We start from the raw sequence: 21808 nt of genomic DNA, 5'->3' as shown, positions 1-21808 counted from the left end.
TTGTTATTTTTGATCAATATTGCTTTGGCTATCTGGAGTCTTCTGTGATTCCATATCAATTTTAGGATTTCTTTTTATATTTCTGTGGAAAATTTCATGAGACTTTTGATAGGGATTGCACGGAATCTGTAGATTGTTTTGGATAGTTATGGACACGTTAACAATATTCTTCCAATCCATGAACACAGGATGTCTTTCCATTTATTTGTGCCTTCTTCAATTTCATTTCTCAATGTTTTATTTATAGTTTTTGACATGTAGATCTTTTACCTATCTGGTTGATTTAAGTATTTTTTGGTGCTATTGAACATGGAGTTGTTTCTTAATTTTTCCTTTGAATAATTTGTTGTTAGTTTATAGAAATGCTGCTGGTTTTGTATTCTGCAACTTTACTGAATTGCTTTATCAGTTTTAACGGTTTTTTTTTGGAAAAGCCTTTAGGGCTTTCTGTGTTTAACAACATATCATCAGCAACCGAGACAATTTCACTTCTTCCTTTCCTTTAACTGTTTTCAAAATAGTGATTTCCTGGCCTTCTCTAACAGTGACCTGATTTCTTGTTTTTGTTTTATTATTCTATACTCACAGATTTAAATATGTTTGAAGAGGTACAGCCTTTTCCAGTTACTATTCTTGCTGATGTTCCTATTTTTGGCTGGTGGACCTGTTGTCAGGTTGATTCTAGAGATCTTTGGTTGTAGTCTGAAAGCTTTATTAGCTTCCTTATTTTCTGTATGGCCAGATGTCCCAGGACCATCTTGTGTTTTTCATGTACCAGACCTGGAATAAGCCAATTCAGCAGGGAGCCCTGGGTTTCTTTTAATAAGAAATGGTATTTAGAAACCAAGATTTAGGTGCTAGGACTGCATATTCCTACTGTGTTATCCACCGCTATCAATGGACAGAATTAGGAAAAATGTGTTTTTGTTTTTTGTTTTTAAAATTTATTTATTTTACTTTAGGTGCATACTATATCTGGTATTTCCCCCCATGTTATCCCTCCCCTTCCTCCCCACCCCCTGCTGTCTCTCCCCTACCACCCCCCGCAACTGCTCCTAGTGTGTGATGCTCCTCTCCCTGAGTCCACGTGTTCTTGTTGTTCAACACCCACCTATGAATGAGAACATATGGTGTTTGACTTTCTGTTCTTGTGTCAGTTTGCTGAGAATGATGGTTTCCAGATTCATCCAAGTCCCTACAAAGAACACAAACTCATCATTTTTTATGGCTGTGTAGTATTCCATGGTGTATACGTACCACATTTTCTTTGTCCAGTCTATCATTGATGGGCGTTTGGGTTGGTTCCAGGTCTTTGCTATTGTACACAGGGCTGCAATGAACATACATGTGCAGGTGTCTTTATAGTAGAAAGATTGATAGTTCTTTGGGTATATACCCAGTAATGGGATTGCTGGGTCAAATGGAATTTCTATTTCTAGATCCTTGAGAAATCGCCACACTGTCTTCCACAATGGTTACAATTTACACTCCCACCAACTGTGTAAGAGTGTTCCTATGTCTCCACACCCTCTCCAGCATCTGTTGTCTCCAGATTTTTTAATGTTTGCCATTCTAACTGGTATAAGATGATATCTCAGTGTGGTTTTGATTTGCATTTCTCTAATGACCAGTGATGATGAGCATTTTTTCTTATGTTTGTTGGCCTCATATATGTCTTCTTTTGAAAAGTGTCTGTTCATATCCTTCACCCACTTTTGAATAGGGTTGTTTGTTTTTTTCTTGTATATCTGTTTTGGTTCTTTGTAGATTCTGGATATTAGCCCTTTGTCAGATGGGTAGATTGCAAAAATTTTTTCCTATTCTATTGGTTGTCACTTCACTCTAATGATAGTTTCTTTTGCTGTACAGAAGCTCTGAATTTTAATTAGATCCCGTTTGTCTATCTTGGCTTTTACTGCCATTGCTTTTGGTGTGTTAGTCATGAAGTCCTTGCCTTTGCCTATGTCCTGGATGGTTTTGCCTATGTTTTCTTCTAGTGTTTATGGTGTTAGGTTTTATGTAAATCTTTAATCCATCTGGAGTTAATTTTAGTGTAAGGTGACAGGTAGGGGTCCAGTTTCTGCTTTCTGCACATTGCTAGCCAGTTTTCCCAAAATGTGTTGTTTTTTTGAGGCAGAGTTTTGCTCTCGTTGCCCAGGCTGGGAGTGCAGTGGCACAATCTAGGCTCACTACAATCTCCACCTCCTGGGTTCAAGTGATTCTCCTGCCTCAGCCTCCTGAGTAGCTGGGATTATAGGCATGCACTACCATGCCTGGCTAATTTTGTATTTTTAGTACAGATGGGGTTTCTCCATGTTGGTCAGGCTGGTCTCAAACTCCTGACCTCAGATGATCTGCCTGCCTCAGCCTCCCAAAGTCTGGGATTACAAGTGTGAGCCACTGTGCCCAGCCTTTTTCTTTCCTTTTTTTTTTTCATACAGAGTTTTGCTTTTGTTGCCCAGGCTGGAGTGCAGTGGCACAATCTTGGCTCATGGCAACTCCCACCTCCCGGGTTCAAGCGATTCTCCTGCCTTAGCCTCCTGAGTAGCTGGGATTACAGGGGCCTACCACCACGCCTGGCTAATTTTTTGTATTTTTAGTAGAGATGGAGTTTCACCGTGTTAGCCAGGCTGGTCTCGAACTCCTGACCTGAGGTGATCCACCCACCTTGGTCCCTCAAAGTACTGGGATTACAGGCGTGAGCCACAGTGCCTGTCCCAAAAAATGTGCTTTTAAACTTATTTGCTGTATCATTTTGTAAATGTAATATATATTTGTATGGTTCTCATATTAATAATGCCAATATTATTAATAGTATGTGTATTAGGATTCTCCAGAGAGAACTAATAACAATAGATAGAGACATAAGAAGGGATTTATTGGGGAATTGGCTTATGCAATTATAGAAGCTGAGAAGTCTCACAATAACCCATCTCCAAGCTGGAGAACCAGGAAGGTGGGTAGTCTGGCCTGGTCCAAGTCTGAAGGCCTCAGAACCAGGAAAACTGATAGGATAACTCTCAGTGCAAGGGTGAAACCCTGAGAATCCAGGGGGCTTCTGGTGCAAGTCTTGGAGTCCAAAGCTGGAGAAGCTGGAGCTTCGATGACCAATGAATGGCAGAAGAAGATGGGTGTACCAGCTCCAGAAGAGGGAGTGAATTCATCTTTCCTCTGCCTTTTTGTTTGAAGTCCTCAGCTGATTGAATGGTTCCTGTCTACACAGAGGGTGCATTTTCTTTAAATGTCCACTAATTCAAATGTCAGTCTCTTCCAGAAACACCCTCACAGATACACCCAGAAATAATGTTATGCCAGCTATCTGCATATCCCTTAATCTAGTTAAGTAGACACTGAAAATTAATCATCTCAATATACTAACTGAAAATGTTTTCTGTGGTAGGGGGAGGGGATATCTTTTTAAACGTCAAGTATATACCACTAGAAATATTTTTAAATCACTTGAAATATTTACTCTCCATCTGGCTATACTACCAATTTAATACACAGGTTTATTTGATTTAGTTTTTGATTTTTTTAAAAAAGTTGACCACTTTTTTTAAACAATTTAATTCATTTAATATGTAAGACTTTACATTGTTCAAAAGGATAAAACAAGTTATGTTCAGAAAAGTTTCACTTTAACTGTCCCTCCTCCACCTATTTCTTCCTTTCATCTATAAATAACACTAAAAACTTTTTATTGGTTTATACTTCCATCTTTTAAAAATATAATAATAAATACATTTACAGCTCCCCTCCCTTTACTGAATACTACATATACTTTCCTCCTATGTGCTTTTTTCACTTAACTCTAGCTCATTCCATAGCAGGATATAGAGCTCTTCATTTCTTACTACATCTGCACAGTACTCCCTTGTGTGAACATAGCATTATTTATTCAATAAACACTGATGGACAAATTAAATCCTTTTCAGTCTTTGTGATTGCAAATAATATGGCAATAAAAATCACTACAAACTCTTAGGTCCATAAACACATACAGTTTTGCTAGAAATTGTCCATTTTCCCTCCACAAGGGTCATACTATCTTCTATTTGCAACAGCAACATAGAAGAATACCTACTGTGTCCCAGCCTTGGAAACACAGTATGTTGTTCTGGTCACTGTTTAAAGCAGCTTTATTTTCATATTTCCATATACCACTGTAATTATACCATACAATTCACCCATTTTATGTGAATATTTTTCTTTGTAAATTTACCCACTTGTGCAGTTGGGCATTACAGCAATCCAGTTTTAGAACACTTCCATTACCTCAGTAAACTCTGCTGTGAGCACTTTTAACCAAATACTTGGCATAGACTTATGTGGAGGGGTTAACACAGATGGCATAAAATCTGGTCTCACAAAACATGTAAGAACAAACGTGGTTAAGCGTTCTTAAAGAACTTTTTCCTCTATTTTTTTCTTTTTTTAGATATTAACATGAGAGGATTCTCTCTCTCTCTTTCTCTCTCTCTGTCTCTTTCTTACTCTTCATATAGATCTCAAGATGATAAGTAAATTTCTCCTCTCTCGCTCTCTCCTTCTCTCTCTCTGGAGCACTGTGATGGTTGGTTTTATGTGGAAATTTGGCTAGGCTGTCATACCCAGTTTCCAATTAAACACTAATCTAAATGTTGCTGTGAAAGTATTCTGTAGTTGAGTAAGCATCTATAGTCAGATAACTTTAAATAAAGGAGATATCTTTGATAATGTGGGTAGGTGTCATCCAATCAGTTGAAAAGACTTAAGACTAAAATTGAGGTTTTCCTGAGGAAGAAAAAAAATGTTGCCTTTGGACTGTAGCTTCAGCTTCTGCCAGAGAATTCTCAACCTGCTGGCCTGCCCTACAGATTTCTGCTTTGCCAGCCCCCACAATCAGGTAAGCTAATTCCTAGTCTATCTATCATCTATCTTTACATATACATACATATGTACGTGTATGTATACACATATGCATTCAATTCTCTTAAAAATATACTACTCCTTAAAAGTCTTTTTCTATTTTGAAGACTCCTGGAATTTCTAAATATTATTGAACAACTCAAAGAGAATATTTATAAGGATGAATATGATATATATTCTACCAGAGAAATAGGACATTCTATCTCCTGTTGTTCCACTTATCTGTTAGAACTCTGATATGTGCACCCCACCACTACCAAACCCCAGTCTAACCATATGGACGGTACAATCTTTCTGGATGTTCTCTCAGCCTTTACAGGTCTCATGTTTTTGACTATTCTCTCCAGCATATAACCACTTAGGATAACTGGATACACCCATGGCAAACAGCAGCATCAGATATGCTTATTAATCTAGATTTTTACTTTCTTGTTATCTATGACTATCTATGACAAGGATCTTCCTTCTTTTTCCAGCAGTTTAGCCAAGTATTTTAAAAGATGTTTAAAAATATATTTTGTCCAGATTATTTAGTCCAACACTGGAAGACTTTCTTTGGACATCTAGTCTTCCATGTAACCAGAAATGGAAGTCATATTAATTCTTACAGGTATTCTCTCTGAGTATCTTAATAATATTTAGAATATTCCGGGAGTCCTTAAGGTATAAAAAGACTGTAAAGAGTAGTATATTTTTAAGAGAATTGATTTCCAGATATTTTAACTCCATATATACTCCCTCTTACCACGTATATGCCCAAGAATGTGGTCTGACGGTTCTCCTTTCTCACCTCTCATCATAACCAACCTTGTACTATTGTGCAAAAAGAGAGCACTTCACACCCATTCTGAATCTTACTCATGCTTTGCTTTGTGATACAAAAACCTTCTGGATGACAAAGGACAATTTAAGAGTTAATAACTACAGAAGAAGAATTCCATGAGAGCAAAACAAAGGGAACCACTGTGCAAAATGTGAAAGCAGCCAGTGCCACTGTGGATCTCATGAAGACAGAGAGTAGACTGGTGGTTACCAGAGGTCAGAGAGAGTGGTGGGGAGAGGGAAATGAAGATAAGCTGATTAATAGGTACAAACATATGGTTTGGTAGAAGAAATAAGATCTAGTGTTAGATCAGTAGGGTGACTACAGTTTACAATGATCTATTGTATATTTCAAAATAGCTAGAAGAGAATCATTCAAATGGTTCTAGCCTAAAGACAAATATTTAAGGTGACAGATATCCCAAGTACACTGATTTTATCTTTACACATTATAAGAATATATTAAATTATCCCATGTACCCTCAACTTATGTACATCTATTGTGTATAAATTTACACACAAAAAATAAAGCAGCAGTGCCTTGTTTCATCTGGACACAGACTCTTAACAATGCTTCAAGCCTTCTCTAAGAGTTAGGATTCAACAGTGAGACTATTGTCAAAGGAATATGTATTAACATTTTCATTTTCAAATCAAAGTAAGCCTTTTATAACAAAAAGTACAGTCATGTGCCACATAATGACATTTTGGAGTAAGAGGAATGAACTGCATATACAACAGTGGTCCCCAAGATTATAGGGAGCATGCATAGAAATCTGATATATGGCACTAGGTTGGTATTCGCACTGCAGCTCAAGTAAGGGAAATGACTGATAATCAGTAATGGTGCTGGGACATTTGGTTTTCCATATGAAAAGTACATAAAAATATATATGCCACCTAGTTTGTGTAAGTACACTCTGTCATGTTTGTACAATGATGAAATAACCTAACAATGTGTTTCTCAGAACATAACCCCATCATTAGATGATGTATGACTGCATAAGTTTGATTTGGCTCATTAGTTTGACAATAAGGACTGCCTTTGTACCTCCAGATGGACAAGCAGACATTCTCCACAAACTAAGTGAGCTAACTATGTAGCTTCAAGGTTATGATGAAAGATATACTTAAAGCATTTGAACTATACAATATGTCAGAAGTTATATCTTTTAAAATACATTTATAGTTAAAAAAATAACATGCAAAGTTAAAAATGTGTGGAGATGAGATATATAACTTCAAAAAGTTATTTTAGGGCTTAAACAAGTTTGAAGATCATTAATTTATACGGTTTTTTTCTCTAACATTTTTGTTGTTTTTAAAATTGCCATTATAATTACCATGTTAGTACTTTATCATTTTAGGAATAGATTTTAGAATTAATAGTTCAACCTACTTCACCTAGTTACAAACTGAAAAGAACAATCAAAGGCACTACCCAGATGTGAAATAAAGTGAAATTTTGGTTGAAAATTAGTTTTGATTTTAATGTGCTCTTAATGATTAGTTTAACCTTGTTTTAATGACATACACAATGTGCTTGTTTTAGCATTATATGTAGTAGTCAAAAACTGGGCCAGATATCAAAATAAATTGTGGCATATTTATACAACAGAATACCTCAATTAAAAGGGATGAACTAATGCTACACACAATTTGTGGATTAACCTGATAAATAATGTCAAGTAAAGAATCCACACACACAAGTGCGTACTGTATAAATCTGTTTATATAAAGTTCAAAAACAGGCAAAATGAATCAAAGGTGATGAAACTCAGAAAAATTGCTATGTTTGGGAGGTAATGGCTGAGAAAGGGCAGGGTTGAGGTTGAGGCTCTGAGGTGTTGCCGTTATTCTGCATCTTCATTTGGCAGTGGTTACACAGGTGTTTACAGCATAAATAGCTATCAGCCTGTATACACCTTTTCCCACCTTTTGAATGTATGGTATACTTCAGTAAAAGTTTACTAAAAAGTAAAAATAAAAAAGACGTTGCACTTCTTCTTAGCAAAATAAAACCATGGCAGGTATTTTGGTAAATATTCTGTTTTTCTCATCTTCTACTGTTGCTGATGACGGAGATGGTATTCAGGTGAATGCTTTGTCGATTAGAATATCATTTTGCTTTAGCCTGTGCAGCCAATGCAGCTTCTTCACGCAACTTAGCCTTCTTTGCCAAGTTCAAACTTGCTAAGGATTCATGTCGTTCTACAGCCTGTGGGGGGGAAAATTATATATATATATATTGTATATATGTGTGTGTGTGTATATATATGTATCACTGACTATGGAAAATGGAAAAATTTGTATTTTAGACAGAAATACATGGGAAAGAATAGAATTAGAAGTTCTAACTACGTTCATAATGGGAAGAGAGAATAGACTAAATGGATAAAGAGGCCATGTTTGAAGTTATGACAGCATACACTTGTTCAGAAGTGAGGAAAGCTGTTAAGTCCTCAAACTGAAGGACATGCAAAGGCCTTAGTAAAATAAACAAAAATTTAATAGATATTGACAGATACCTAGTGTGCATCTCACACTTAATATAGCCAAAATAGAGAACTGGCATATTTTGTGCCCCCTGCCTACCAGTCTTTCCCCAGCCATACACATCTCAATAAATGGCAGCATCATCCACCTTCTTGCTCAAGTCAAAAAACCCAGGCCTTTGCACTTCTTTATTCAATTTTTTGTTTCTGATTCCACAATGAATTCACCACAAAGTTCTATGCTTTTTACTTCCCCAAATATACCTCAGCTTGCTAACCTCTTCTCCATCTTCCACAATTTCTTTAAGGTACATGCGTTGTTATTCAAAATGAAAAATGAGTTGGAGACAGGTAAGAGGGACAGTGGTGGGACCATTTAGAAGATATTGCAATGAACCAGGCGATACATATATATTGGTATCTCAGGAGAGATATTGAGGAGTGCTCCAATTGGGGCTCTATTTTGAAAGTGGAGCCAATGGGGTTGCTGATATATGACGACTTATCCATGAGCAGCTAGGAAGACAGAGTTGACATCAACTGAGAGAAGGAAGACAGTACAGAAAAGGGTGGCTCAGGGTTGTCTGAGGGAAGATCTAGAGTTCAACTCTTGACATGTTAAGTTTGAGACATCCATTAGACATCCAAAGGGAAATGTTAAGTAAGCAACTGACTATATGAGTTTGAAGTGCAGAAGGAAGATGTTAGATGAGATACCAATTTGAGAGTCCTTGGAAAATAGAAGGTATTTAAATCCAAAAGACTTGGTAAGATCCCCATGGGAGTGAGTGTAGATAGAGAACAGAAAGACTAAAGACTGATCCATGAGGGGATTCCACTGTTATGAGGTCCAGAAGAATCGGAGAAACCAGCAGAGTAAACTCGAAAGACGTGGCCAACAGAGAACCTCCATGAGTGTGGTGCCAAGGAAATCAAGCAAAGAAAATGTTTCACGAAAGGTAAAAGATTTTTATTCCCAGTGCTTTCACTTTAGAGCTTCCGAGGATTTTTATGGAAGGACAATGGCTAGTTTTCATTCTCCAACAAAGGGTAAGTGAAAAATGCCACATTGGCCTATTCCAGTGTTTTTCATATATACATTTATAACCAATTATTTCCCTATGTGCCAAAAATATTCTTTTCTTGGTTGAAGAAAGGAGAGACTGGCTACTGTGTGCCAGAATTCCTGTAGAGGGGTGGCTTTGAGGTGTAGGTAGACTACACCTCAACTCTAGTGAACTAGACAGTTCACTAGAACTGAACTGCTAAAATTCACTAGACTGAACTCAGATTGAGCAGAGTTTGAGGAAGGGAAGATATTGATTTGGCAGAAGAAAATATTTGCTAATCAAGAAGAATTGTCAACTGTCCCTCCAAAATGTAATGAGATTTATCCGCACCCAAGCATCCAAACAGTGTCAAACTAAGTCTAGATAAACAGTCTCCAAAGTAGGATAAGAACTACAATGTCCACTGAGGTCAAGAAATAATATAAACACATTTCATCTTTTTTAAATAAGAAAAACTAACATTTAATAGAAGAGTTGAGGAATAGTGAATCCCTGTCTCTGTCAGCAGGTGGAGGTATCCTGAGGAACCTCTGACAGTTCTAGAATACAGAAGAATATAAAGGCACATGTCACTTTATTGTGCTTTGCTTTATTGTGTCTCTCTCTCTTTCTTCTTCTTTTCTTTCAAATTGAAGGCTTGTGGCAACCGTGCATGGAATAAGTCTGGAGGCTCCATTTTGCCAACAGCTTGTGCTCACTTCGTGTCTCTGTCACATTTTGCTAATTTTTGCAATATTTCAAACTTTTTCATAACTTCTGTTATGGTGATCTGCAATCAGTGATTGCTGATGTTACTATTGTACTTGTTTTAGGGTGCTACAAGTTGTGCCCAGATAAGACAGCAAACTTAACTGGTAAATATTGTATGTATTCTTCTCACTCTACCCACTGGCCAGTCTCACGTCTCTCTTCCTCTCCTTGGGTCTCCCTATTCCTTGAGATGCAACAATATTGAAATTAGGCCAATTAATAACCCTATAATGGCCTCTAAAATGTTCAAGTAAAAGGAAGGGTTGTGCATCTCTCTCTTTAAAAAAGTAGAAATGATTAAGCTTAGTGAAAAAGGCATGTTGAAAGCCAAGATAGGTTAAAAGCTAGGCCTCTTGTACCAAACAGTTGATCATGTTGTGAATGCAAAGGAAAAGTTACTGAAGAAAATTAAAAGTGCTACTCCAGTGGACACACAAATAAAGTGAAACAGCCTTATTACTGATATAAAAACATTTTAGTGGTCTGGATACAAGATCAAACCAGCCACAACATTCCTTTAAGCCAGTGCCTAATACAGAGCAAGGCCCTAACTCTCTTCAGTTCTGAGAAAGCTGCAGAAGAAAAGTTGGAAGCTGGCAGAGGTTGGTTCATGAGGCTGAAGGAAAGAAGCTGTCTCCATAACATAAAAGTGCAAAGTGAAGCAGCAAGTGCGGATAGAGAAGCTACAGCAAGTCATCTAGAAGATCTATTGTAGCTAACATCATTGATGAAGGCTATGCTAAAAAACAATTTTTCAGTGAAGTCAAAATAGCCTCATATTGGAAGAAAATGGCATCTAGAACTTTCAGAGACAGAAGTCAATGCCTGGCTTCAAAGCTTCAAAGACAGGCTGACTGTCTTGTTCGGAGCTATTGCAGCTGAGGACTTTAAATGGAAGCCAATACTCATGACCATTCTGAAAATCCTAGGACTCGTAAGAATTATGGCAAATCTACTCTGTCTGTACTCCATGAATGGAACAATGAAGCCTGGATGACTGTGTATCTGCTTACATGGCTTTCTAATTATTTAAAACTCACTGTTGAGACTTACTTCTAAGGAAAAAAAAAGATTCTTTTCAAAATATTACTTCTCAGTGACAATGCACCTAGTCACTCAAAAGCTATGATGGATATGTACAAGGAGATTAATGTTTTCATGACAGCTAACACAACATCCATTCTTCAGCCCATGGAAAAAGGTGTCATTCCAGCTTTCAAGTCTTGTTATTTAAGAAATACATTTTGTAAGGCTATAGCTACCCCAGATAGTGATACTTTTGATGGATCTGAGCAAAGTAAATTGAAAACCTCTGGAAAGGAGTCACCATTCTAGATGCCATCAAGAATATTTGTGAATCATAAAAGGAGGTCCACATTAATAGGAGTTTGGACAAAGCTGATTCCAACCCTCATAGATAACTTTGAGGCGTTCAAGGGCTTCAGTTGAGGAAGTAATTGCAGATGTGGTGGAAATAGCAATAGAATTAGAGTTAATAGCAGAGCCTGAAGACAAAATTGAATTGGTATAATCTCATGATAAAACTTTGATGAGATGAGTTGCTTCTTACAGATGAGCAAAGAAAGTGGTTTCTTGAGATGGAAACTACTGCTGGTGAAGATATTGTGAATATTGCTGAAATTAGAACAAAGGATTTAGAATATTACATAAACTTAGTTAATAAAGTAGTGGCAGAGTTTGAGAGAACAGACTCCACTTTTGAAAGAAGTTCTACTGTGAGGAAAATGCTATCAAACAGCATTGCATGCTGCACAGAAATCGTTCATGAAAGTCAACTGATATGGCAAACTTCATTGTCATCTTATTTTACGAAATTGCCATAGCCACCCCAACCTTCAGCAGCCACCACCCTGATCTGTCAGCAGCCATCAACATCAAAGCAAGACCTTTCACCAGTAAAAATATTACAACTTACTGTGTACTATAAACATAACTTTTTTTTTTTTTTTTTGAGACAGAGTTTCGCTCTTGTTACCCAGGCTGGAGTGCAATGGCTCGATCTCGGCTCACCGCAACCTCCACCTCCTGGGTTCAAGCAATTTTCCTGCCTCAGCCTCCCGAGTAGCTGGGACTACAGGCATGTGCCATCATGCCCAGCTAATTTTTGTATTTGTAATAGAGACAGAGTTTCACCATGTTGACCAGGATGGTCTCGGTCTCGATCTCTTGACCTCGTGATCCACCGGCCTCAGCCTCCCAAAGTGCTGGGATTACAGGCGTGAGCCACCACACCCTGCCTAAACATAACTTTTATATGCACTGGGAAACCAAAAAATTTGCGTGACTCACTTTATTGTGATATTCACTTTATTGTGGTTGTCTGCGACTGAACCCACCATATCTCTGAAGCATGCCTGTTTTCATTAATTTCAATACTGTTAAAATGGATATTAGCAAATAAGAATGGTTTCTTTTTTAGTCAGAAAATGACATGGCATCTTTAAATACTTATGTGGATAATTTTGTAAGCTTAAACAAAGTCTCTAAACAGTTTATGGAGTTTTGAATCCATTTGGTACAAAATTCATAATTACTATATCTTCCAATTATTTTGCAAGAATAAAATAGCTGAAGAACATCAGGGAGGGTAGGAAATTACTGGGCACATTTCAACAAAAGCTTTGGCATAGTTGGTGGATGCCAAAGCTTTTGTCGAAATGTGCCCAGTAATCACAGTTAAAGAGGTATTTCATCTACTGGATCTATGTATCAATATGTGGCATATTTTCAGTTACAGTATTATAACCAATATAAAATTGCAAAACTGTAGACAGTAATAAAGCACTTCAATTGTATTGTTATTACACGGACATATTCTTATGTTAAATATATAATATGGTATATTATATATCATACATGTTAATACAATTTTAGGGAAAAGGTTTTTGTGTCATTCACAAACAAAATATAATTTATTGGATGCATGCAGTGGCTCATGCCTGTAATCCCAGCACTTTGGGAGGCCAAGGCAGGAGGATCACTTTGAGCTTAGGAGCTTGAGGCCAGCCCGAGTAACATGGCAAAAACTCCTTTCTACAAAAAATACAAAAAAATTAGCCAGGTGTGGCCATGCACACTTGTGTGGTCCCAGCTACTCGGGGAGCTGAGACTGCAGAATCCCTTGAGCCTGGGATGCAGAGGATGCAGTGAGCCAAGATGGTGCCACTGCACTCCAGCCTGGGTGACAGAGGAGACCCTGTTCTCCTCCACCAAAAAAAAAAAAAAAAAAAAAAGCAAAATACAATTTATGTAAATTAAAGAAAAGAGGGGTGGAGAGAGCAACTGTGTCAAACGCTGACAGGTCAATGAAGATGAGTGTGTCATTGGTGACCTTGATAAAAGCAGTTTAGTGGAGGGTTTGAAACATAAGCTTGATCAAACAGGGAATGAGACAGGAAATGAGAGAGAGTTTATATACACAGGTCTACTGAAAAGGTTTGCCACAGAGAAATGCAGCTATACCAAAAAAGTTTGGTTTTTGGTTTTGAAGAGGAAAACAGAAATATTTCTATATTTTGATAAAAATGATACAGTAAAGAGAAAAAAAAACTAATAATGAGGAGAGAAACCTGAGAATTCCTGGAATGAAATCCTTGAAAAGGCAAAATGGAATGGGATCCACCGCACAATTAATAAGAGCTTCTAGATTGGAGCAAGGATCATTTATAATAGGCAGAAAAGCAAAATATACAGGATTTTGTGTCATAAGACTGGAAACTGCTCCTTGGGCTGCTACAATTCTCTCTGTGAGGTGAAAGGAAAGGTCATCAATGGGGAGGACTGTGGAGGTGTAGGAAAGCATGAAATAGATGGACGGCTGGGCTTCTTCCCTCTGTTTAAGAGGCATATGCATTTTATTTTCTGCAAACTCTGCCTTTTTGTTTATTTTATCCATTTTAAAAAATAAAAGGTTGTTGTTATTTTACTTAGTGGAGCTCCTTATAATTTAAGAAGATTAGCTCTTAGTTTGTGATATATTTTGTGTTTTTCCTCGTTTGTAATTGGTGGTTTTGCTTTATTTATGGCACTTTTAACCAAACAGAATTTTAAATGCTTTTATATGATTGAATTTATCTATCTTTTCTTTTGTATTGCTTCTCAGTTTTGTTCTATACTTAGAACTGTCTATCCAACTACCATAAAAAAATTCCCTCATATTTTCTTTTGGTGATTTTGAAGGCTTCACATTTAATGTATAAATCTATATCCAACTGCATGTTATTTTATGTACAAAGGATAGTTGGAATATCCCAATATAATTTCTTGACTAATTTATCTTTCTCCACTCACATACAAAGCCACTATTTCATATATTAAATTCCCATGCAGTGGGTTATTTATGTGATTTGAATTCAGTTCTATTAAGTTGTTTGTCTATTCATATGTCAATACTGCAGTTTTAATTATTGTTGTTGTTTGTTTTAATATATTTTAGAGTTAGTCCTCCTTTAGAATTATTGTTTTTAGTATTTTCTTCTATATTTTGATTATTTTTTTTGAATTTTAGACTCAGTTTGTCTATTTCCAAAACAAATCCTATTACTATTTTTATTGCAAGCATGTCAACTTTATAGACTTAGAGAAGTTTGCTCTCTTTAAGATGTCAAGTCTTCCTATCCCAAATCAAAATTTCTTAGGTTATACCTTCTCTTGTGTCCACTGGTAGTGTTTAAAAGTTGCCTTTAGGGTGAGTGCGGTGGCTTACGCCTATAATCCCAGCACTTTGAGAGGCCAAGGTGGGCAGATCACCTGAGGTCAGGAGTTCAAGAGCAACCTGGCCAACATGTGAAACCCTGTCTCTACTAAAAATACACAAATTAGCTGGGCATGGTGGTGGGCATCTGTAATCCTAGCTACACAGGAGGCTGAGGCAGGAGAATTGCTTGAACCCAGGAGGAGGAGGTTTCAGTGAGCTGAGATCATGCCATTGTACTCCAGCCTGGGTGATAGAGCAAGACTCCATCTAAAAAAAAAAAAAAAGTTGCCTTTATATAGATATTGCATGATTTTAAATTTCATTCTTAAGTGCCTTATCTTTTGTGTTTGTTGCTATTTTAAGTAGAATCTTTATTTCTGATTTCTCTTTTCACAGGAGAGTGAAAATTTTTAAATCTTGTCACTATCTTGCTTAAAACTCTTCACTGGATCCCCAATGTGTTTTAAAAAATCTGAACTATTTGCAGTGACCCATAGGCCTGATACTATCTGGACTCTCCCTGTCTCATACCGTTTTCTCTTTGCTCGTTATACTCCATCCACACTAGCTCCTTTTTGTTTATTAATACACCAGATCCTTTCTCATCGCTAAGCTTTACACATGCTGTTTTTTTCTTCCCTTGGTCTTCTCATGGCTAGCTTATTCTCATCTTCCTCAGAGAGGGCTTCCCTGACCGTTCCATCAAAAATGGCCTCTGTTAGGGTGTTATTATTTTATCATCCTGTTCCTTTCCTTCATTGCACTAAGAATTCCTCATATCTTTTTAGTTTGTTTACTTGATCACTCTCCATTTTCCCTACTACAAAATACCTGTCTTTATTCTCCATGGTATTCTAATAACAAACATGCATAGTGCCTGACATGTCTCAGGTGCTCAAAAGTATTTAGTGTATTAATGATTGAAAATCAATGTCTGCTCTCACACTTTTGGAGAAGAGGAAACGGAGCAATAACTGGTGCTATACATAGAACTCGATTCTTAATTGCCACTTTTTGTGTCAGATTCACACAGAAAAATCCTGGTTATTGATTTATAATAGAATTATAATTGAAATATGGGATTTTCACAGGAAATGAAAAATCCTGCAATTCAAATTAAATGTATTGAAAATAAAATGATGACATCAGTAGATCTCTAATATGCCAACTTGCTGATAAAATATATATTAAATATAATTGATCTTAATGTCTCATTTGGAAACTTGTCATTCCTATTAAAAAATATTAAAGTGCCATTATAAATAAACTATTAGAAGGTGATTCTAAGTAAACAAATTGTCTAATTAATGTTTATCTTTTTGATGTAGAATGAGGCAATATACAAATCATCAAAATATTCCTAGAAGCTAGCGAATCATCAATTTGGCAGCAGTCATTTATTTAAGGTTAAGTTAAAAACAAGATATTATCAAAGTTATTTATTTACATTTTTGAGTGTTCAGTCCAGTAAACATTTAAAAATTTCTCATGGTGAGAACAATTTCAAAGCATGCATTTTTTCCAAGCTAATAGGAATGAAAGGACATTTATATAGTATCTATAGGCTTATAGGTCCTAATCCCTGTGTGAAGTTAGTGGGCTCAGATACACTTGGGCACCCAGAGAGTAAAGGGCAGAATCACAGAATTGGACAGCGAGGATGTATGGAGCCAAGCAAATGATATGTATGCACTATTGAAACACAGTATTCGTAACCAAAAATATTATAATCCAGCTCTAATGGCTTCAGTTGCAGGTGCAATGATGAAGAGGGGCAGTGTTAAACTGGAGTGTGTTGAGAGGATAGCTCCAAGGTAGAAGGAAGTTGTTATAGTGGTTAAAACTGAAGAAGCAAAAACTCATAGGGATGTGTTAGAAATGTCAAAATACTTGTGGGACTGCTCTTCGTGGTAAAAAGTGACCAGTAGATGGAAGGATTTGGGGAGGTAGAAAACAAAATTAGAGGGTAGTCAGCTCTTAATTTCTTTCTAGAGATATTAAACAGAAACCATACATTGGGAATGTCAAGGAAAGGGCTGACATAGAGGATCCAGACAAACTAGATGACCTTGGCAATCACTTCCAACCTTTGCACTTATAACTAGTTCATATTTCTGTGCAATAGCTAATTGAGTTCCTGATTTAATGAATGATCTAGTCTGGATAACTTTCAACAACAAAGTTATCTGTCTTCTGCAGATTTTAACCAGGGTATAAATTGTCTTGTTTTTGTTTATAAGTTGAAACAAGCATTTGTCCCTCCTGGCCATATAGTGTTAATTTATTGACTCAAATTTCCATAAACAAATTTATCTCCAGTATAATATATATTATAATGTAACATACATTATATATATATATGTATATATATATATATGACTTTAAGTCTCAAAGACAAAATTGTTCTTAGATTAAAAAACAGCAATAATCCCTGAATTGAGAACAATGTCTATGACATTTCCTAAAATTAACCTTTTGGGCTAAGGAGATACTCATCACCCTTTTGGTGAGATACTCGATCTTTTAAGGTGGACTTAAAAAGAAGTACTCACCCTTTTGACTTACTTGCCCTTTTAAGGAGATACTCACCCTTTTGGCTGACGCTATCACAGCAAAGCAGGCGATAATTGTGAGTCCAATCATTATGTAACAAACTTTCACTCGAGCTTTGTTTCTTGCAGTGTCTATCATTTCTGGCCTAAACGAAAATGTATATTCTGTTAAATATGTAAAAGTAATATGGTTTTCTGACAGGCTTGATACATAATTTGCTACGTAAACATTCCAAAAAATTCCCTGACTGCAAACTACATCGGTGACATTTTCATGTATAAGACTTTGAAATGCTAGTCGGTTATTCTACCAATTTCAAATTAACAAGTATTTATTCATATCTTAAACTAATATTAGCCATTATCAAACTACTGTATAGTATATTTAGTTTCTAATTCCTCAAAATATAACTACTAGAAATGCTAACTTGACACTCCATTGTTTTTATTCACTAACTGGGGTAAAGGAAGAGTTAAAGCATATGTACATCTGTGATTCACAATTATTTAGACTCTTTGTTAAGTAAGCTTTGTTTTCCTTTTGAACAGTTTCTCTTTTTTTTAAACTCATTTTTATCACTTTGTTTTTTTCACTGGCCTCACAATCCCTTGTCCGTTCACATGCTGTCCCCAAAAGAGACTATTACCCAATTTGTGAGAATGTCTGTTAGAAAAATGATGTTTCCTTCATGGCTTTTGCAAGAATTAAAAAAAAAAAGTGATTAAAATCACAATAATTTGCCAAAGAAAAAGATGAAAGAGACCTTCATTTTCCTGTTATTATTATTCTGAAATGTGATCTACTTAAGTTCTAGATAGTCTTATTCATTCATCGTTTTATGCATGTTGTCCGAGATTTTAATAGTACTACTTACAAAGTGGTGATACAAAAGGCATCATGCCTGTGGGGCTTTTACATTGAAATAAACTTCAACAATTTTCAATAATATGAAGTGGCAGTTTCTAAATATGCATATTTAAAGCATTTGATTTGTGAGAATATATCCATTGGCATTCTTTCTTCTCTTTGTGAAGTTTAAATAGAGTATAGTTACATTGAAAAAAAAAATCCAGAAAGACAAAATTGTAATATCTCTTAAAAACAGAAAACTTTTTAACTTTTCCACTTGTTGAAAGACTATAGAAAACAACTATCTTTCCCGTTTTCTTTAGATTTTAGGCAGAATGATGTAAGTTTTAAGATGTGAGTTGCAAACAGGTTCAATTAGTGAGTATAGAGAAATTATTAGATTATATTTGCTGCTAACTTTTGTTCCAGATGGAACCTAGAAGCTCTGATCTTTTTTACCCAGCCAGCTGGCTTTAATCTATTATAACAAATTAGTTTAGCACGGAGAAAGACAAGACAAAGTACACTTATTATTAAATGTAATTAGTGTACAATACAAAAATTATAGGTCACTTGTGCATTATATGTCCATTAAAGGGTAAAAGCTGTTTACATTGTAAGTATAACACTTAGCTTAACAGGAATATCTCTCTTAAATAGCAATGTTTAAAAAAATTATAGAAAAATAATAAAAATGAAAAATACTCAAATGCTTTTAAATTTCCAATGCAAAACTGCAATGCTTTTTATAGGCATCTTGTTCTTAGTGAAATGCTCCTGTTTATAATACTTTTTTTAACTGTGATCTTGGGGAAATTCATTATTTCTGTAAAATGAGTCTCTTCACACATGCAGCTATGTTAAATGCAATACTGGGCATAGGTTTTCTTGACAAACAATATAATGCTGGTTCTTTACACTCTTGATTACTGTTTAGGCCACTGGAAATAAAAATTCAAACAAATTGAAGGTGGTGGCTTATTTATTTTTATTTTTTACTTCTTTGGCATTTAATGTATTAAATTTTCAGGCAGCAATTAAACTTTGAATTTGATAACCAGAGCTTATGATGAGAAAGGCTTTTCTGAGTCTAATTTTTGCTTTCAGCTAAGTCTGTAGTTTGGAGTCTATAAATCTCAAGAAAATTAATCTTAGAAAGTGTCTCTGTAGTTGAATAAATACTGAAAACAGATGCAAATGCCATGTTATTTCAAATTCCGTGTCCATTCCTCATTAAGTGACTTGCTCCAATAAAAGAATGAAAATGCCTCAGAGTTCAGTATTGAGTGTACATTTCCCGCCATGTTGTCCCACCCCGTCCCTCCCCATCTATCTGAGATGCTTTGGTAACTGATAAACTGCCATTGTTTATAAACAATAACATTGCAGGCACCACGTGAAGAACAGGAATATAGGCCCAGTTTCCATTATCCATTCTAATATATCCATTTTAATAGGCATTCATTACATTGTACAAATATCCTGTATCTCTAAAATCCTTCTTACACGTTATGGTTTTAGTCTATTTTTTAAAAGATAAACTTGAAAAGCCATACATTGATTTTATTCTTAGTTTCCGTCCCTCTCTTTTTTACCGAATCCCTTGTAAAAATGCTGTGAAAGTTTTTGGGCTTTGCAGAAACAGAAACTTTGGAAAGACTTCTTTTACAGGTTACATTTACTTATTATTAGCATTTATCTTACAGGTTACATTACCCTAGAGGGGGAGTTACTAACTTGAGTTTTATCAACTGTCTTGGTGGGTTTAGCATGTTGAAGAGGCCCACGGTGCTGACACTCTCGCTCGTCTCCCCCAGAGTAAACTGTAGCCTAGAGGGCTGCAGAACAGCGTCAGCCAGGCGTCTCCTGCCCCAGAAGAGGAGGCCGCATGGATGCAGCTTTTTTCCAGAGACCCTCCAGCCGCCCCGCAAACCATGATCAGGGAACCCTTTCCTTGGGTGGAGTAGTGGGACGCCCCCGACCAAAGCCCATATTGCCGTCTGGCGTCCCCGCATCCAGATGCTCGCGAGGACCCTGCCCCGTTTGGCCCAAGAGCCCCACTGCCTCCCCGCTCCGAGCTTGCTGGGGAAGGGGACGGACGATCTGGGCGATGCTGGAAGTGTCCACCGAACCTCTCGCTTTTCGCCCACATTCTGCAATCTCCCTGTAAGCTTAGTTGACCTGTTGGCTACTAGCCGCACTGGAGGCGGGGTGTGTGTGTAGGTAAACTCCGTGCGGGGTGGGTGTTATTGCGAAGTGTTGGCACTGCGGCCGCCTTCGCTCCCAGGTGGCCGCGGTCGGTAGGTGGGTGACCCCGCACCCTCGCGGCCGGGGCCCGACTCTCCTTCGCGCCGCAGTCGCCACACTTACGGGACCCGAGGCGGGATCTCCTCCATCGATTTGAAACGCCCGGTCCACACCAGGATTTTCTTATCGAATTGCGAAGGCCTGTGCTGCGCAGGAACTCCGTGAACCTCCCCTGCGGCGAAAGCAACCCAGATGGAGGCGGGAACCGACAGACCCGCACAGAGGATCAGCGGGAGCTCAAGCCGACCCCCGGGCCAGCCCCTCGCCGCCCTCCCGCAACCTCCTCCCTCCCAGGACCACCCCGTCCGAGCCCTGGCTCACCGCGACCTTTGGGCGTGGAATTGCTGGGGGCCGCGCCGCTGGAATACCAGGGGAGACCCCAGGGCGGAAGAGCCGGTGCGGGTCGCCGCGTGGCCTCGACAGGCGCCCCGGGGGCGCAGCGGACGGTTACCCCGCGGCCGAGGCGCAGGAGGCTCCCGACCGCCGAGAACATGCTGCCTGCTAGTCCCGCGCCGCACCCGCACTTCCCGGCCCAGCCACGGGCGTTCTCCCCTCAGCTCTCCCCGCCCAGGCCAGGCCCGGCCCGCCGCGCCCTGGAGAGCCTGGGACGCGCAGCTGGAACCCCTGGCGCTCGAACTCTCAGCTCCTTGTCCCCGCCTCCGCCCCCGTCCGGCGACCCGGAATCTGGGCGTCAAGGCCCTAGGGGCTGGTTCCCCAGGGAGCAGGCTGCCTCTGTGTGAAACAGGCTCACCACCGCCTGAGACAGTGCGTGCGGCTCCTTTTAAATTCTCTGTATTGAGTAGAAATGTGTTTCCCCCAGGCTTTTAGCCTTTGATTCCATCGTTTGTTCCTCAGGAGAATAAATCCAAATCCTCTCCTACAGGAAGAGACAACAATCATTCAAGTGCAGGAAACTTCTGACATTTGTTAAGTGTAAGGCACTCTACGAACTTCTGGATGAGAGTTTTTGAAGTTAGCTCCTCACTTCCTCCTCTCCCACCCCAGTATCTTTTCTCTTCCCTACAGAAAACAACCTCAGTTCCTGCATCTGTCTTTCTCTATCTTTTCTTCTCCTTTTCAGAGACAGCCTCTGGCTCTGTCACTCAGGCTGGAGTGCAGTGGCATGCTGATAGCTCATTGTAACCTCGAACTCCTGGACTCAAGTAATCCTCCCGCCTTAGCCTCCGGAGTAGTTAGGGCTTTGGTTGTGCGTGCCGCTTTTTTTTTTTTTTTTTTTCCTTAAGATATGGGATCTCATTATGTTGCCCAGTCTGGGCTCCAACTCCTGGCCTCCAGCTATACCCTGGGCTCCGCCTCCCAAAGCACTGGGATTACAG

At 38.1% G+C, this 21808-nt stretch overlaps 1 protein-coding gene across 1 annotated transcript; it reads right to left on the bottom strand.

Moving 5' to 3' along the window:
• Positions 1-7399: 7399 nt before the first annotated feature.
• Positions 7400-21112, bottom strand: FAM162B (family with sequence similarity 162 member B). Its single transcript, XM_012460435.2, has 4 exons — positions 20793-21112; positions 20535-20643; positions 17352-17460; positions 7400-7948 (listed from the first exon to the last, which is right to left on the bottom strand). Exons 1-4 carry the CDS (start codon positions 20962-20964, stop codon positions 7850-7852), a joined length of 489 nt encoding a protein of 162 aa, XP_012315858.2. The 5' UTR covers positions 20965-21112; the 3' UTR covers positions 7400-7849.
• Between the last annotated feature and the right edge of the window lie 696 nt (positions 21113-21808).

Source organism: Aotus nancymaae, unplaced genomic scaffold (genome assembly GCF_030222135.1).
Source record: "Aotus nancymaae isolate 86718 unplaced genomic scaffold, 86718_ANA_hifiasm-v0.15.2.pri h1tg000040l, whole genome shotgun sequence".
In the NCBI taxonomy this organism is placed as follows: domain Eukaryota; kingdom Metazoa; phylum Chordata; class Mammalia; order Primates; family Aotidae; genus Aotus; species Aotus nancymaae.
Note: the sequence above shows the minus strand (reverse complement) of the source record. Positions and strands in the feature narration are given on the sequence as shown.